At 45.9% G+C, this 19,156-nt stretch overlaps 1 protein-coding gene across 1 annotated transcript in view; it reads right to left on the bottom strand.

The window, feature by feature from the left end:
• Positions 1–19,156, bottom strand: part of LOC309568069 (uncharacterized protein) — a gene marked incomplete at its 5' end in the record, with an annotated part of 109,541 nt that overhangs the window by 79,012 nt on the left and 11,373 nt on the right. The window contains one exon of the mRNA XM_082273639.1: positions 7,528–7,788. Coding sequence (XP_082129765.1) covers positions 7,528–7,788 — 261 coding nt within the window. The remainder of the gene's footprint in view (positions 1–7,527; positions 7,789–19,156) is intronic.

Genomic DNA, 19,156 nt, shown 5'->3' with positions numbered 1-19,156 from the left:
TGCTATTGACACCAACAATGGGGCACTATTCCTGCCATTGACACCAACAATGGGGCATTATTCCTCCCATTGACACCAACAATAGGGCACTATTCCTTCCATTGACACCAACAATGGGGCACTATTCCTCCCATTGACACCAACAATGGGACACTATTCCTCCCACTGACACCAATGATGGGGCACTATTCCTCCCATTGACACCAACAATGGGGCACTATTCCTCCCATTGACACCAACAATGGGGCACTATTCCTCCCATTGACACCAATGATGGGGCACTATTCCTCCCATTGATACCAACAATGGGTCAATATTCCTTCCATTGACACCAACAATGGGGCACTTTTCCTTCCACTGACACCAACAATGGGGCACTATTCCTCCCATTGACACCAACAATGGGGCACTATTCCTCCCATTGACACCAACTATTTCTCCCCCTAATACCAAAGATCTGGCATGGTTTGCTCGCACTGGGCACAGTCTGCCCTCCCTTAAGTCTGAAGGACAGTAAACTGGTCTTTTCTTTAGAAAGTTTGGAGACCCCTATACAATTTACAACCCCTTTGTGCTATAAATACCATTCTCTGTTAACTAGGACCCCTGCATGTTACAGAACCCCCAGTCTCCATAGAGCCCTCCTCACTATCCACAACCTGACTGACTCACTATCTCTGCTGGAAGTCTATTCCGAGCACCAACTACTCTGTCTGTAAAATTATACTTTGTAAGATTAGTTTTAATGTTCCTCCTGCTAGTTTGAGGTCATGTCCCCTTGTTCTTGATCTAGGCTTCTTGGCATTTAAAATACTGCCCTCCCAAACCCTTTTCAGAGCCTATAATGTTCTGGAACATTTAAATTATGTCTCCCCTTTCCCTTCTTTCCTCCGTACCCGAAGTCTCTCCTGAATTTACCAGGAACCCCATTTCACCGTGTCCCCAACTTATACAGCAGAGCCCCCATTACTCTACGTATAGGGTCCAGACTCTGCATAGACAGTCCATAATCCTGCAATGACGCCATAACCGCTGACTAACTACATAGTGAAATGACTCATTTCCCACACCCACCTCACTGACTCAATTGCGAAAAAGAAAGCAAACACATGATGAGTGACTCAATTTCCAAAACACAAAATGTCCGACGCCAGCTTAGCGCACCGATGTGACACCAACCGCCCCTAATTTACAACCTTTCAGATCCAGAGAGGGATTGGTGAACCTCCACCCAAAAAAGATACTAAAATAAAGTAAACCATAATGAAAAGAGATCTATAATGCTGGGACTTGCAGTTCCTCCATAGCAGCCGATACACTCACACTATATATAGATTGCAGTTATTGGGATTTTACATTTAAATTCTTACCTACGGTCCAACTGGGTTTCAGCACCAACATGAGCAGGATAATGAGGGGGCTCATCCTGGTACTGGTCAGTATCGGAGTTATTGGGGTGCAGGAGGGAGAGATGAACTGACTCCACTCTACTGCTTTAGCCGATGCAATGATGCTATGTAAAAATAAAGCATTGGGGGGGGGGGGGGACCTTATGTGATGACGACATGTACAGTTTTCAGCATACACCAGGACATCATTGGGCACATGGAGTTACATAATACTTCCAGGGAAATTCCAATGACGAAACCACACACAAGCTTCTATAGCCATCTGACACAGGCAGCCATTAACCCCTTTACCACCGGAGGATTTTCCTGCTTTACGTCCAGGCCACTTTTTGCAACTTGGCACTGCTCGAATTTAACTGACAATTGCGCGGTCATGCAACGCAGTACCCAAACAAAATTTACGTCCTTTTTTTCCCCACAAACAGAGCTTTCTTTTGGTGGTATTTGATCACCTCTGCGCTTTTCATTTTTTGCGATATTAATAAAAAAACAGCGAAAATTTTGCAAAAAAATTGACATTTTCTACTTTTACAATTAAAAAATATCCAATATATTCAATTTTTGTCATATATTTAGCCCAAAATGTATTTAGCTACATGTCTTTGACAAAAAAAGTCTCAATGAGCGTATTTTTAACCGCTTTAAGACCGGAAGATTTTACCCCATTCCTGACCAGGCTATATTTTGCGATTCGGCACTGCGTTACTTTAACGGACCATTGCGCGGTCGTGCGACGCTGTACCCAAATTAAATTTACGTCCTTTTTTTCCCCACAAATAGAGCTTTCTTTTGGTGGTATTTGATTACCTCTGCGATTTTTATTTTTTGAAAAAAAGAACGACAATTTTGAAAAAAAAAAACTATATTTTTTACATTCTGATATATAACATCCCCCCAAAAAAATTTATAAATCAAAATTTTTTAACATTTTAGGCCAATTTGTTTTCTGCTACATATTTTTGGTAAAAATAAAATCACAATAAGCGTATTTTGATTGCTTTGCGCAAAAGTTATCGCAGCTACTAACTACGGGAAAGATTTGTCATTTTTATTGTTTATTTTTTTTTACTAGTAATGGCGGCGATCTGCAATTTTTTTTGCGGGACATTGCGGCGGACAGATCGGACCCTTGACTGATATTTTTGAAACTTTTGGGGGGACCAGTGACATTACTACCGTAATCAGTGCTAAAAATATGCACTGTCACTGTAATAATGACACTGGCAGGGAAGGGGTTAACACTGTTGGAGATCAAGGGGTTAAATGTGAGCCTCATGCTTAATGATGTGTGTGGGGGGAGATTGTGTGACACAGACACAGATCGCAGGTTGAGCTATGCTGAATCCTGTAATCTGTCCCTGTCTGTCACATAGGAGATCCCCCCGCTTTGTTTACACAAGCTGGAGGATTTCCTCGGTCTTTCCCTGATCGGGGAAGAGCAGCGGTGATCACCGCCTCTCCTCCTCTGGCCCGACTCCCGCTGTGTCTGAATACAGCAGGAGCGAGCCTCCGGCGGCGCGCACGCGTCGCCGAGTGAGGGGAGGAGTCCAGTGACCTAGGTCTACGTCGCCAGGCGATAACGAGACACTTTGCCGCAGTACCAGCTCAGTGAGCGGTCGGCAAGTGGTTAAAATACCATGATGCAACAAAGTCATGCTGCAATATACTACACAATTATACGATGACTCTTTCACTTTAGAACTACAAGGCCCAGCATTAGCAGTCTGAGCATGGTGGGATTTTTATTTCTGCAGCAGCACAGCTGAGCTACAAGTCTGCAACAGTGTTACTTTTAGCAGCAAATTTCAATCTAGTTTTAAAATGCAAAATAGTTTTTGCCGTATTTTAGTCTTTTGACTAAAATGCAATTTTAATTTTTAGTCATATTTTAGTCTTCTGAATTGTTTTAGTTTTTGTCATATTTTAGTTGACTAAAATCGCCAACACATTTTAGTCAACTACAAATCGGGTTGGGTTTAGGTAAATTGTAATGCATTATTTAAACATTTCTCTAGAATTTCCAAACGAATGATAAACTCCTGGAGTAAAAAAAAAAAAAAAGAAAAGAAAAAGAATAATATGTGATTATTTCTTCTGGTATTATTGGTTGATCACGCACTACAGACACAGATTTGGCCATTGTGATATAAAACGTCTTTATAAATAAAACAAAGTTTCAAAAACAAACAAAAATGCTGCTTTTTGACAAATAGAAGTGCAATTTTAAAATACAAAAAACTGTAATCTCTATTGGCTGTAATGCCATTGCACATATTACCTGAATATATTACCAACATTCATTATTAACCACTTAAGCCCCGGAAGATTTTACCCCCATTCCGACCAGAGGGTATTTTGCGATTCGGCACTGCGTGACTTTAACGGAGAATTGCGCGGTCGTGCGACGCTGTACCTAAACGAATTTGGCGTCCTTTTTTTCCCACAAACAGAGCTTTCTTTTGGCGGTATTTGATCACCTGTGTGATTTTTTGATCACGCGCTATAAACAAAAAAAGAGCGTCCATTTTGCAAAAATAGCAATATTTTTCCCTTTTTTTTATATGAAATTCCCCCCAAAAAAAATGTAAAAATCAAAATTTTTTAAAATTTTCGGCCAATTTGTTTTATGCTACCTATGTTTGGTAAAAAAAAATCGCAAAAAGCGTATTTTGATTGGTTTGCGCAAAAGTTATTGTGTTTACTAACTAAGGGAAAGATTTTTGTCATTTTTGTTGTTTTTTTTTTTAACGCGTAATGGCGGCGATCTGCGATTTTTTTTGCGGTACTGCGACATTGCGGCGGACAGATCGGACCCTTGACTGACATTTTTGACACTTTTGGGGTTACCAGTGACATTTCTACAGTAATCAGTGCTATACATATGCACTGTTACTGTAAAAATACACTGGTAGTGAAGGGGTTAACTTTATTTGAGAGGGAGGGGCTGTGTGTGTCCCTAGGGGCGTGATTCTAACTGTGATTGGCTGGGGCTTCAGCTGTATGCAGAGTGATCAACGGATCTACATAGTAGATCCAGATGATCAGCTCTCATACAGCGAGGAGAATGACAGGCAGCTTGTTTACACAAGCTGCCTGACTTTCTCCCTCTCCCCCGCCGATCGCAGAGTGGCCGGCGGACATCGGGTCCGCCGGTCACACGCGCGGGGGGGTCCGTGACCACTCGGGAGCGGGAGCGCGCCTCCGGGGGCGCGCGCTCGCTCCCTAGACCCTCACAAGCTAGTGACGTAGCCCTACGTCACTTTGCCTGTGAGGGGCTGACTGCCGACGTAGATAGTCGTGCGGCGGTCGGCAAGTGGTTAAGAAAAAAAAAAATAAGAAAAGCCTTTTTTTTAATTGTTTCTCTTTCCGCAGCTCAGTAGATTCCCCTTACTTATGCGGTGGTGCAATACATGTTTAAACTTTAATATGCGATTATTCCAGGCTCTGGATGGAATTCTGTTGCCGATTTAGAAACAGCCAGCAGGAGTGTTAATTTTGAGGTCAATTTTCGATTTAGTTTTAGTCATAATCTTTTCACTAAAATGGCATTTTAGTTTTAGTCGTGTTTTAGTCATCTGAATTGTTTTAGTTTAGTCGTATTTTATCCAACTTCCTGTAAAGGCCACACCCTTTCCTGTTTATGACCCACCCTGTCATCTGTAAACCACAGACCATAACCACAGTCTATCAGTGCCCTTCAGCATAGCTTCATCAGTTCCCATAAGTTCAGCCTCATCAGTGCCTCCTCTTTACTGCCCATCAGTGCAGCATATCTGTGGCCTCATCAGGGGCCACCAGTGCAGCCTTATCAGTGCCCATTAGTATAGCCTTATGTCACGGGATTAGAAGGATTACTCTTTTAGGATATTGGGACTTGTGTTTGCTGCCACTGATTGTAATTATAGGATTATTTCACTTACTTGTATAATAAATAGGAAGTCCATAGTCATTTTACAAATAATGAAATATTTTTTTTGCTGCCCCCCCTAGGCCAGGATACAGCACTGCTGCAAACATGCTCTGACTTCCTAAAGTTGTAGGACAACCTGATACGTTGCTGCATTTGCCTGTTGCTGCATTTCCCTGTATTTACTAAAACACAACAGTCAGCAGCAAGTATCTCCCCCTACCCCAGAGAACCCCAATATGGAGATGATTGCCCCCAACATAGAAATGATTGCTCCCCAACATAGAGATGATTGCCCCCCCAACATAGAAATGATTTCTTCCCAACATAGAGATGATTGCTCCCCAACATAGAGAGGACTGCTCCCCAACATAGAGATGATTGCCCCCCCAACATAGAAATTATTTCTTCCCAACATAGAGATGATTGCTCCCCAACATAGAGAGGACTGCTCCCCAACATAGAGAGGATTGCCCCCCCCAACATAGAAATGATTTCTTCCCAACATAGAGATGATTGCTCCCAACATAGAGATGATTGCTCCCCAACATAGAGATGATTGCCCCCCCAACATAGAAATGATTTCTTCCCAACATAGAGATGATTGCTCCCCAACATAGAGAGGACTGCTCCCCAACATAGAGAGGATTGCCCCCCCAACATAGAAATGATTTCTTCCCAACATAGAGATGATTGCTCCCCAACATAGAGAGGACTGCTCCCCAACATAGAAATTATTTCTCCCCAACATAGAGATGATTGCTCCCCAACATAGAGATGACTGCTCCCCCAACATAGAGATGATTGCCCCCCCCCCAACATAGAAATTATTTCTTCCCAACATAGAGAGGACTGCTCCCCAACATCGAGAGGATTGCCCCCAAACACAGATGATTGCTCCCCAACATAGAGATGATTGCCCCCCAACATAGAGATGATTGCCCCCCAACATAGAGATGACTGCTCCCCATAATAGAGATGATTGCCCTCCAACATAGAGATGACTGCTCCCCCAACATAGAGATGATTGCCCCCCCCAACATAGAGATGATTGCCCCCCAACATAGAAATTATTTCTTCCTAACATAGAGAGGACTGCTCCCCAACATAGAGAGGATTGCCCCCAAACACAGATGATTGCGCCCCAACATAAAGATGATTGCCCCCCCAACATAGAGATGACTGCTCCCCAACATAGAGATGATTGCCCCCCAACATAGAGATGATTGCCCCCCAACATAGAGATGACTGCTCCCCAACATAGAGATGATTGCTCCCAACATAGAGATGATTTCCCCCCAACATAGAGGTGACTGCTCCCCAACATAGAGATGATTGCCCCCCAACATAGATATGACTGCTCCCCAACATAGAGATGACTGCTCCCCAACATAGAGATGATTGCGCCCCAACATAGAGATAATTGCTCCCAACATAGAGATGATTGCCTTCCAACATAGAGGTGATTGCTCCCAACATAGAGATGACTGCTCCCCAACATAGAGATGATTGCCCCCAACATAGAAATTATTTCTCCCTAACATAGAGATGACTGCCCCCCAACATAGAGATGATTGCCCCCCAACATAGAGATGATTGCTCCCAACATAGAGATGACTGCTCCCCAACATAGAGATGATTGCCCCCAACATAGAAATTATTTCTCCCTAACATAGAGATGATTGCCCCCCAACATAGAAATTATTTCTCCACAACATAGACATGATTGCTCCCCAACATAGACATGATTGCTCCCCAACATAGAGATGATTGCTCCCCAACAAAGAGATGATTGCCCCCAACATAGAGATTATTGCTCCCCAACATAGAGCTGATTGCCCCCAACATAGAGATTATTGCTCCCCAACATAGAGCTGATTGCCCCCAACATAGAGATGATTGCTCCCCAACATAGAGATGATGCCCCCCAACATAGAGATGATTGCCCCCAACAAAGAAATTATTTCTACCTAACATAGAGATGATTGACCCCAACATGGTGATGATTGCCCCCCCAACATAGAGATGATTGCCCCCAACATAGAGATGATTGCCCCCAACATAGAAATTATTTCTCCCTAACATAGAGATGATTGCTCCCTAAACAGAGATGATTGCTCCATAACATGGAGATGATTGCTCCCTAACATAGAGGTAATTGTTCCAGCACACCAGGCAGTGCCCCCTCCCCTCCACACTGGTAGCTCTCACCTGTAGCTGTGTAGAGGGTGGTCAGAGATATCAGGAGGATCAGTGGGGTCTTCATGGTGCAGGAATGGAGGAGACTCTGCAGAGACATCCACAAGTGCTGTTGATGCAACCTCAGGGATTGCACAGACTGGAGGAATGAAGGGGAGGTCTGGAGTATGGAGTGATCACGAGGTAGGGATGGGAAGAAGTGATCAGGAGGGCAGAAAGGAGGGAAGAAATGATCAGGAGGGCGTAAAGGAGGGAGTGATGGGGATGGTGGGGCTTAGACACCTGCAGGGCTGATGTCATCTCATTGTCTGCAAACAGGCAATTTCTGAGAAGCTCACACACAACACAGCAAGCCCTCGTTCACACTGAGGGCGGGGTTAAAATCATGTGAGTTCAGCTGAAACTCGCCAAAACTATTTTTTGGAAATCAGTGTGGAGCCGCAAAGTTGGCATCGCAACGATTGGTATATTGCTGTTGCCGGCAATAGGCTGCGATTTGGCATGCAATTGGACATGTCAAATTGCGCCGATGTGAACGGGGGCGAATAGTCCACAGTGATCTTTGCTGCTTTTGGAGGATTTTTTAGGCTGCCCCACAGATCTTTTTAACTGCTTGTTGCTCTCCTATTTGCGCTTGTCAGTTTCACACACATATAATACACACAATACACAAACCTACTGTACCCACACACAATGCAAGATGATTGCAGGTTAACCACTTAAGATACCCTCTTCCTGACCAGGGCCTATTTTGCGATTCGGCACTGCGTGACTTTAACGGACAATTGCTCGGTCGTGCGATGCTGTACCCAAAATAATTTGATGTTTTTTTCCCCACAAACAGAGCTTTCTTTTGGTGGTATTTGATCACCTCTGCGATTTTTTGATCATGCGCTATAAACAAAAAAAGAGTGACAATTTTGTAAAAATAACAATATTTTTCACATTTTTTTATATGAAATCCCCCCCCCCCCCAAAAAAAATGTAATAATCAACATTTTTCAACATTTTTGGCCAATTTGTTTTCTGCTACATATGTTTGGTAAAAAAAAAATCGCAAAAAGCGTATTTTGATTGGTTTGCGCAAAAGTTATTGCGTTTACTAACAAAGGGAAAGATTTCTGTCATTTTTATTGTTTTTTTTTTTTAACTAGTAATGGCGGCGATCTGCAATTTTTTTGCGGGACTGTGACATTGCGGCGGACAGATCGGACCCTTGACTGACATTTTTGACACTTTTGGGGGTACCAGTGACATTACTGCAGTAATCAGTGCTAAAAATATGCACTGTTACTGTAATAATGACACTGGCAGGGAAGGGGTTAACTTTACTTGAGAGGGAGGGGTTAAGTGTGTCCCTAGGGGCGTGCTTCTTACTGTGATTGGATGTGGCTTGTTATGCAACAGCACAGATTTACAGTCCTACATAGCAGGACCGTATGATCTCTGCTGTTACACAGGGGAGAATGACAGGCGGCTTTGTTTACATTAGCCGCCTGCCTTTCTCCCGATGTAACCGATGATCGCGAGTGACCAGCAGACATCGGGTCCGCCGGTCACTCGCATGGGGGGGGTCCCTGAACGAGTGGGAGCGGGAGCGCGCCTCCGGCGGCGCGCGCTCGCTCCTTAGAGCCTCACAGGCTAGCGATGTAGATCTACGTCACTTTGCCTGTGAGGGGCTGACGTAAATTGTCGTTAGGCAGTCGGCAAGTGGTTAATATGTCAACACAATGCACAGCTGTAAACTAGGAAGTGGGCTGTAAAGAACTGTGCACACCACGTGCTCATTGTGTTTACCGTATAAGGTCCTAGCTGGGAATTTTCCATACGAGTTCGACCCCAGATTCTCTAACCCCTTAATAACCGGGGGAAATCAAAATGCTCTTGGCCAGGACATAGTTTAAAGTTTGGACCTGTGCCGCTGTATTCCTCAGTAATCACTTCTGAACCCCTTTGCACACCAAAAGGTTTATTTATTTATTTATTTATTTTTTCAAAAGTTTATTTCAATCCCAGTATCTTGGCACATATGTGGTCTTCTTACTTCAGATTCTGAATAATTATATATTTATATATATATTATTATTATTATTAAAAAAGAATAGCGCACACATGCAAACGAAATGGCTATCAAATATGAAGACAATCCATAAATAAAAATGGGGATTTGGTCCCACCATATGGCCATATCGTGCTCAAGCCCACCACTACGTCAAAGTACCCCATTATCAGTGGGTCCTACACTATCCATAAAAAAGGGGTGAATCCAGCCTCTCTAACCCTTGGAGACAACACTCCTTGCTGGGAGAGATGTGCTACTGCACTACAAGGGGCTCCTCCTATATCTACTTGATAGTGGACACTGATAGAGTACAGGTGTGTGTGGGGGGTGGGGTGCTCAACCTCAGAAGTCTGGTCAGACCGAATACATAACAAACAAGCAAAAAGTTGGGGGAGATATAGGAGGAGTCCCTTGTAGTGCATTAGCACATCTCTCCCAGCAAGGAGTGTTATCTCCAAGGGTTAGAGAGGCTGCATTCATCCTTTTTTATGGATAGTGTAGGACCCACTGATAATGGGGTACTTTGACGTAGTGGTGGGCTTCAGCACGATATGGCCATATGGTGGGACTAAATCCCCATTTTTATGTATGGATTGTCTTCATATTTGATAGTCATTTCTTTTGCATGTGTGCGCTATTCTTTTTTAATATGCATGTCGCTTGGTTCATAGCTGCACCGGCTTTAGAAATACATGTTCAGGGTTTGCTCCCCCAATTTTTTGCTTGTTTATATATTATTATTACAAATATTATTAGAAAACAATAATAATAATATTAATAACCACTTGCCTTCCAGAATATTTACCACCCCGCCCCCCCCTTTATGGCCAGGCCATTTTTTGCTATATGGCACTGCGTTACTTTAACTGACAATTGCGTGGTCGTGTAACGCTGTACCTAAATAACATTTATTTTTATTTTTTTCCAAGAAATAGAGCTTTTTTTTTAGGCTCCGTTTACATGTAGGCGTTTTGGGGCATTTTTGGGGAGTTTTTCTGCTCTAGGATCAGCTCTCAAAACACCCAACAAGAAAAATCCTATTCATTTCAATGGCCCCTGTTCACATGTGAGCGTTTTGACGCTGTGAGCAAAACGCCCAATGCTCAAAAAAGTACATGAGCTTCTTTTTGGGCAGATTACAGGCGTTTTCCATTGATCTCTATTCAATCTAAAAACGCCTGCACAAAAAACGCCTGTAAATCGTGGTAAAATCACGGTAAAAACGCGCGAAACTGCTACGCTCAGGTGTGAATGCAGCCTTAGGCTCCGTTCACATGTCAGCGTATGGATCGCGGGCAGAACCGCCGCGGTTCCGCCCGCGATCCGGAGATTATTGCAAATCGCGGGACGCCTGTGCGTTGCCCGTTGATTTGCAATAGCCCCCCAAATGCTGAGCGATGTTGCCGCGATTTCCGCCTGCCGAATCGCGGTAACATCGCGCAAAAAAAAAAACGCGGGATGCATTACGCCCAAAAAAGTACAAGAGCGATGTTACCGCGATTCGGCAGGCGGGAATCGCGGCAACATCGCTCAGCGTTTGGGGGGCTATTGCAAATCAGCGGGCAACGCACAGGCGTCCCGCGATTTGCAATAATCTCCGGATCGCGGGCGGAACCGCGGCGGTTCTGCCCGCGATCCATACGCTGACATGGGAACGGAGCCTTAGTGTTATTTGATCAGCACTGGGTTTTTATGTTATGTGCTATAAACAAATAAATAAAACTGACAATTTTCTGCTATAAAACAATAATATCTAACAAAAAAAAACAAAATTCTGCTAAAACATCTGCTAAACTTTTATGTAACCCTAGCATACAAGTTTGTCTCTTAAATTTCTCTCCCCCCCCCCCCCCCCCCCTATTTTTACTCTCCTCACCACTTCCCTTCCATCTCTAGGGACCATGCTGTGTCCCCTCCCTATCTCTATCACAGTTTTCAGTATATCACTCCATCCGCTCAACAATACGACTTCAGTGAAAAGACAATCTCTGTGTATTAATGGTATATGACTAGTAAAGTACTCACAGTTTTTTTATTTTTGTGCTCATGTTTCTACAATGTATCCTACCCCTATTCCCAAGATTCATGTTATGTTTGCTATAAATACATTGTCACAATGTTATGTTTCATGTTCAACCTTTATTCTAATTTTTATTGGATCACCGAGAATGTTGATCGGAATGGTCCAACTGTTGTAATCCTCTTTTCTTATGTGCACAGTTACTAAATAAAGATTTTTGGGAAAAAAAAAAAAAATGTCAATTACCGTACATTATCAACTTCACAGTGAGTCGGCGCAAATAGAAAAAATCTCAAAGAAGGCTCAGATCAAGCCAACCAATGTGTGAATCGCAGCGGGACCCCCCGCAAATAAATGTAACGAAAGTCACCATAAATATATGTCAGTAATCAGGATAAATAGGTAATCCATAAAAGATAAAGATGTAAGTAGAAAGCATAAAATCCAACTCTTAAAAATCAATCCGATTCTTAAAATCTGTGTGTATCCGTTTCTAAAAGAAATTCAATCAATCTGACTTGTGACGGGTCCTCCCATAAAACAATCAGAGATCAGAAAACAATCAATTGTAGTAAAAACGTATATGATGCGAATCCTAAAACTCAATCCACTAGTTCACAATTATAGTATAAATCAACCTAAAATTCTCACAGTATCATTTAAGATGCCAAACGTGATAAAAGGACTAAAAAAGATATAAATATAAATGTGAAAATATACTCATCAGTGCGTGATAATCATAAATTCATAAACTATCCCTAATATGTAGATATAAAACACACAATCTTATAGATAAAAATTAATAATTCAGTGTACAGTAGTCAAGGTGCATAAAAAAAAATCCAGTAGGTGATGATTAAATAAATAAAATTCTCTGTGCAGTCAATAATCCATCTATATATAAATTATCATAGAGTCTTGTGCAATAAATAATCCTTGTGCAAAAGAAAAAATATATATATAAAATAGGTGTGGTGATAGGATAAAGTTCATCCGTGCATAAATTAAAAGTGACAGTTAGTGATCCTATAGAGAAATCAAGTGGATATCCAGTGCTGTGATCCGGAGTGAGCTGTGACAATCTATAGGTGCAGTGGCCGCTCACCTCACTGCACCTTTAACCACTTAACGACCAGCCACGTAGACCTACGTCGGTTGACTTTGAGTGGTTATACCGGGATGATGCCTCTAGCTAGAGGCATCATCCCGGTACCGTTGTTTGAAGCCGACGGTCAGCTTACCGTCGGTAATGATCGCTGCGGCTCGGGAGCCGCTCGATCGTTACCCGGGGGGGCGGGAGGGGACGTCCCCCCCCCTCCCGCCGCCTTCCGCGGCTTTGCTCGGGGCTCCCGTCCCACCGGGAGCCCCGAGCACCCAGCCGGCGCGTCCGCCGGCTGGATGGAGTCCCGATGAATGCCGGAAACGGCATCAATCGGGGCTCCGATGACGTAACCCGGAGGCGGCGTCCATGACGTCACATCCGGGTTACTGTGCTGCAAAAGGCGGCAGATTTGAAAAACGGCTGTATGCAAAAATGCCGTTTTCGGCGTTTTGCATACAGGGAAGTGTAGTGGAGGGGTTTGGGGTCTTTTAGACCCTCGATCCCTCCATAAAGAGTACCTGTCACTGCATATTGGTGTCACAAGGGATGTTTACATTGCTTGTGACAGCAATAAAAGTGATCAGATTTTTTTTTTTTTTAAAAAACCTGTAATAAAGTTAAAAAAAAAGAAAAATAAATAGGAAAAAAAAAAAATGTAGCCGCCCCCGTCACCGTTAGCTCGCGCACAAAAAAAAACGTATACGCAAGTCGAGCCGCAAATGAAATCGCTGTTCAAACCACACATGTGAGGTATCGCCGCGATCGCCAGAGCGTGGGCAATAATTTTAAAAAAAAGAGCTACAACTCTAAACTGGTAACCGTTAAATAAATTTAAAGCGTCGCAGATTGAGATCTCTATTGACCGTAGTTTGTTGCCATCCCACGGGGGGGGCGCAATTTTAAACCGTAACATGTTGGGTATCTATTTACTCGGCGTGACATCATCTTTCACAATATACAAAAAAATGGGCTAACTTTACTGTTTAGTATTTTTTAAATGCAGTGAAATGTGATTTTTCAAATTTTTTCCAAAAAAATGGCGTTTTAAAGACCGCTGCGCAAATACCGCGTGACAAAAAATTTTGCAATGACCGACATTTTATTCTCCAGAGTCTTTGCTAAAAAATATATATAATGTTTGGGGGTTCTAAGTAGTTTTCTAGGAAAAAATACTGGTTTTAACTTGTGAACAAAAAGTGTCCGAAATAGGGCTGGGGGTAAAGTGGTTAAAGGCACTATGGGTTGGTCTTTGTCCCGGAGTGGGATGCTGGACTACTCCAATAGCGAAAGGTGCCCCGACCTCTACTTTTTGTCCCTAGGGATGGGGATGCTGGACTACTCCAATAGCGAAAGGTGCCCCGACCTCTACTTTTTGTCCCTAGGGATGGGGATGCTGGACTACTCCAATAGCGAAAGGTGCCCCGACCTCTACTTTTTGTCCCTAGGGATGGGGATGCTGGACTACTCCAATAGTGAAAGGTGTCCCGACCTCTACTCTCTAGTTCACAGCTGAGAGTCTCAGATTGGCTCCAATAATACCAGTATTTTCCTTTTACCACTGGAACTGGTTATGTGTACAGCACTGGGAACCTATCACTCCGCACAGGATGGAAGAGAAAGTTTATACAATGGCCTCTCTCTATCTTTTGTTATTCTGAAGAAATCATTGTTTGTTCCTGTGTGCCTTATGTGCACAGTTACTAAATAAAGATTTTTTGGGAAAAAAAAAATGTCAATTACCGTATATTGATTGGTTTGCGCAACAGTTTTAGCACCTACAAACTATGGGATATATACTGGAATTTTTTTTAAAAAAAATTTTATACTAGTAATGGTGGCAATCAGCGACTTATAGCAGGACTGCTATCTGACACTAACTGACACTTTTGACACTTTATGGGAACTTTATGACACTTTATGGAAACCAGAGACATTAGTACAGTGATCGGTGCTAAAAATATGCACTGTCACTGTACTAATGACACTGGCTGGGAAGGGGTTAACATCTAGGTCGATCAAAGGGTAAAATGTGTGCCTAGCTGGTGTTTATGTGTACTGTGTGCTGCTTTTACTAAGGGATGTGCTTTGCAGGGAAACAAAATCCATCCCATCCCCGCTGACAGGACAAAGCTCTGCCTTATTTATATATGCCGAGCTCCGTCCAGTCTGTGTCCTCGCTGATCAGCAGGTGCTGGCGGACATCCATTAGCCGGCACCCGCTGATCGCATAATTGCCAACATTTAAAAACAATGTCCAGGGACACTTTGCAGCACAGCTATCAATTACCACACCCACTTCCTTGAAGCTCCGCCCACTCTGCATAATTAATCTCCGCCTACTTATCAGATTATAGAGTCTACTCAATATAGAGAGAGTTACAGGAAATTAAAAAGGGAATTTCAAGTTTCATTACAGTAGCAGAGTTGGAATAATTCTCCCATTCAACTGCACTACTTCTGCGTAACATTTATGGACAGCCCGATTAACAGGCGCTTCCAGGGACAATATAAATTGCCTGGGACAGGCTCCTATATGCAGGGACTGTCCCAGGAAAAAAGGGACAGTTGGCAAGTATGTGATCGGCTTGTGCAGTGACTAAAAACAGCAGAAGTGGAGCTGTGTGCACAGCCCCTACCCGGAAGAGCAGAATCGCATATATATATATATACACATGATTTTTCACAGAGCAGTGGCCCTATGGCAGTAAAGCTACAATGGGTCGGTCACAAAGTGAAATTATGTACAGCTGCAGGCAGGGATGCAGTTAGAAACCACAGGGCACTATACATCCAACCTGACAGAGCCCCCCAAATAAATACAGTTTACTATGCTTCAGTTATGACTGAACACAGTGAGTGATCGGTACTGATCACTCATTGTGTTCATTCAGGAAAGGAAGAGGCTGGAAAATATGACATTTACTGGACCCTTCTCCCACTCTCCATCCTGAAGGATCCTTTTGTGTGCTTACAGCTGCTGGAAGATGAGGTGGGAATCTGGCAGCACTGTGGGGGTGGGGGGTACACAGTTTGGTCTGGGCAGCAGGGGGAACTGTATGGTGCAGAGTAAGGGTGATAGGTGAGGGGGGGGGGGGGCAATTACTGGAACTGATCCCCTCTATGGCTCTATCTGCAGCAGCTGAAAGCTAGCTTGAGAGAGAGGAGAAGGGCCGGCATTCTGGGAGCGCCAGATGTGACTGTACATGGTTGATGGCTCGCTCCTGATACATTAGAAGTCTGCTTTGTACCTCTTGTGCAATGCAAGTTCTGCCTGCCTCTCCTCACTATCTGCTGGTCCGTCTCTCCCTCTGAACTTCCCTCCTCTTCCTCTCTGGTGGGCACCCATGTGATGTCCATAGAATCGTCATCATCCACGTCACCTCCCAACCACTAACAATCGAGGTCTCGGAGTAGGCAGCAACAGCGGGGACCAACCTCCTTGGGCTGATCTGGGTACTGTCTTCAGACTGATGAGTGGCGGCTGTTGCTACCTCCTCTTCCTGATCCGATGCCAACAATGGCTGCGCATCGCAAATGTCTTGTGATGGATCGGAAAATAATTCCAGTGACTCAAGCGGAGGGTATGTGGTGGTGGTGGTGGTGTTGGTGGTGTCTTTAGGGGTGCACACAGCAGAGAGTGAAGAGGGTGCAGATAGAGAGGATGAGGAGGGTGCAGAAGAGGAAGACTGAGTGACCCACTCAACCAAGTCTGGTGCGTCCTTTGATGTAATTGCACGCGGCTTTTGAAACTTCACACTTTGGCTCCAGTCTACTGCTCCTGCCCTACCCCTACCACCCTGCGTAAGTGTCTGCCTCTTCCTCTGCATATCATGTTTTTGAATTACCCTGTGACAAAAGTCTCTAGAGAATCGCAGTATACTGTATGTGGAAAAAGGTAGATAACACCCCGCTTCAATCTGTGGTATTGGGGGGCCACAGGTTTATCACACCAGTGGCGGAGCCAGAGGGCTAGCTGGGGTGTCAATTGCCACCCCAGACAAAATCTTTGCCACCCCTGTTGCCACCCTGCTCAGGGCAGGAGGGGTTTGACCGGGAACTCGGGGCTACATATCAACACTTTAACAGGCAGCACACTAGCACAGCAAGTGATAAAATGGTCGATTCGGCGGGGGAGGGGGCCAGCTGCAATGTGATTGCAGCTGTCAAATTTAGACATTGATGTCGGGTGTGGGCGGGGCCGTTTGCGGGAGTCGGGGCTCCGCCCCCTTGCTCCGTGGAGAAACTGAAGCTGGCTGGGAAGGAAGCTGGCAGGGGGCGGGACCAATTGTAGCTGCTGTATGGGCACACAGAGCTTCCCATCCTCCCCCAGCATTCAGAGCCAGGAGGATTTTCATTTCATCCTCCGCGCCTGAAATTGGCTCCACCCACCTCCCTGCCACCATCAGAGAGAGAAACTGACTGAAGCTGGATGGGGCAGGAAGGATTCAGCCGCGGGATGGATGGATGGATGGTGTCAGCTCCGGTTCCTGGACTTGGTAAGTGTTGCTGGCTCTGCCCCCCTCTCTCTCACCACTACCCCCCACTACCACCCCCTCTCTCTCACTACTACCCCCCCTCACTACCCCCCTCCCCTCTCAGTACCACCCCCTCCCCCCTCTCTCACTACCCCCCCTCTCTCACCACTACCCCCCTCTCTCACCCACTACCCACTCTCCCCCCTCCCCCCTCTCTCACTACTACCCCCCTCCCCCTCTCTCACTACTACCCCCCTCCCCCCTCTCTCACCACTTCCCCCCTCCCCCTCTCTCACTACTACCCCCCCTCTCTCACTACTACCCCCCTCCCCCTCTCTCACTACTACCCCCCTCCCCCCTCCCCCTCTCTCACTACTACCCCCCCTCTCTCTCACTACTACCCCCCTCCCCCTCTCTCACCACTACCCCCCTCCCCCCTCTCTCACTACTACCCCCCTCCCCCTCTCTCACTACTACCCCCTCCCCCCTCTCTCACTACTACCCCCCTCCCCCCTCTCTCACTACTACCCCCCTCCCCCCTCTCTCACTACTACCCCCCTCCCCCTCTTTCACTACTACCCCCCTCCCCCTCTCTCACTACTACCCCCCTCTCTCACTACTACCCCCTCCCCCTCTCTCACTACTACCCCCCCTCCCCCTCTCTCACTACTACCCCCCCTCCCCCTCTCTCACTACTACCCCCCTCTCTCACCACTTCCCCCCTCCCCCACTACCCCCCTCTCTCACCACTTCCCCCCTCTCTCACTACTACCCCCTCCCCCCTCTCTCAGTACTACCCCCCTCTCTCACCACTTCCCCCCTCCCCCTCTCTCACCACTACCCCCCCCTCTCTCACCACTACCCCCCTCTCTCACTACTACCCCCCTCCCCCTCTCTCACTACTACCCCCCTCCCCCTCTCTCACCACTACCCCCCTCTCTCACTACTACCCCCCTCCCCCTCTCTCACAACTACCCCCCTCTCTCACAACTACCCCCCTCCCCCCTCATTCACCACTACCCCCCTCCCCCTCTCTCACCACTACCCCCCTCCCCCCTCTCTCACTACTACCCCCTCCCCCCTCTCTCACTACTACCCCCCTACCCCTCTCTCACTACTACCCCCCTACCCCTCTCTCACTACTACCCCCCTACCCCTCTCTCACCACTTCCCCCCTCCCCCCTCTCTCACTACTACCCCCCTCCCCCTCTCTCACTACTACCCCCCTACCCCTCTCTCACTACTACCCCCCTACCCCTCTCTCACTACTACCCCCCTACCCCTCTCTCACCACTTCCCCCCTCCCCCCTCTCTCACTACTACCCCCCTCCCCCTCTCTCACTACCTCTCTCTCTTCTTCTATCCCTGTATCCCTCTCTCCTTCTATTCCTCTCTCTCCCTCCCTCTCCTTCTATCCCTCCCTACCCCCCTCTCTCTCCCTCTTTCCCGCTCTCTCCCTCTCTCCCTCTCTCTCTTTATCCCTCTCTCCCTCCCTGACTATTCTGATTCTATTCTTCCAGAAGCACATTTGTGAGGTCAGGGCTTCTCATCCAACATCTGTGACTGTTATAGCTGCGAAGGGTGAGTCATTTTATGGTGGGGCATTGGGCAGGGGTGAGGGGGCGGGTATTGGGTGGATCTTGGGCGGGACTTGTGGGAGGGGTTATCAAATTTACCTTCGGGCTGCAGCCCCTGGTCTTTTTACCACCTAGCAATGCCCCTGCCGCTCACGCTCGCTTATGCGTATAACATTACATAGCATAGCTGAACCTGAACGAGAGGGCCCCTGTGTAGCTTGTTCTCTGTGACTCTGACTGAGTGCGGTGAGCTGAGCAGGAGCGGCGCCGTGATTCGCTGCACAGCTAACCAATCACGCGTGCCTACACACCTGATTGGTTCGCTGTACCGCTACTCACGGTGAGTGGTTCGCTGTGCTGCTAATCAGGTGTGCAGGCACGCGTGATTGGTTAGCTGGGCAGCGA

This window comes from Pelophylax lessonae (assembly GCF_965119305.1).
Source record: "Pelophylax lessonae genome assembly, chromosome: 1".
Classification (NCBI taxonomy): Eukaryota; Metazoa; Chordata; class Amphibia; order Anura; family Ranidae; genus Pelophylax; species Pelophylax lessonae.
This window is presented reverse-complemented; position numbering and strand designations above follow the sequence as displayed.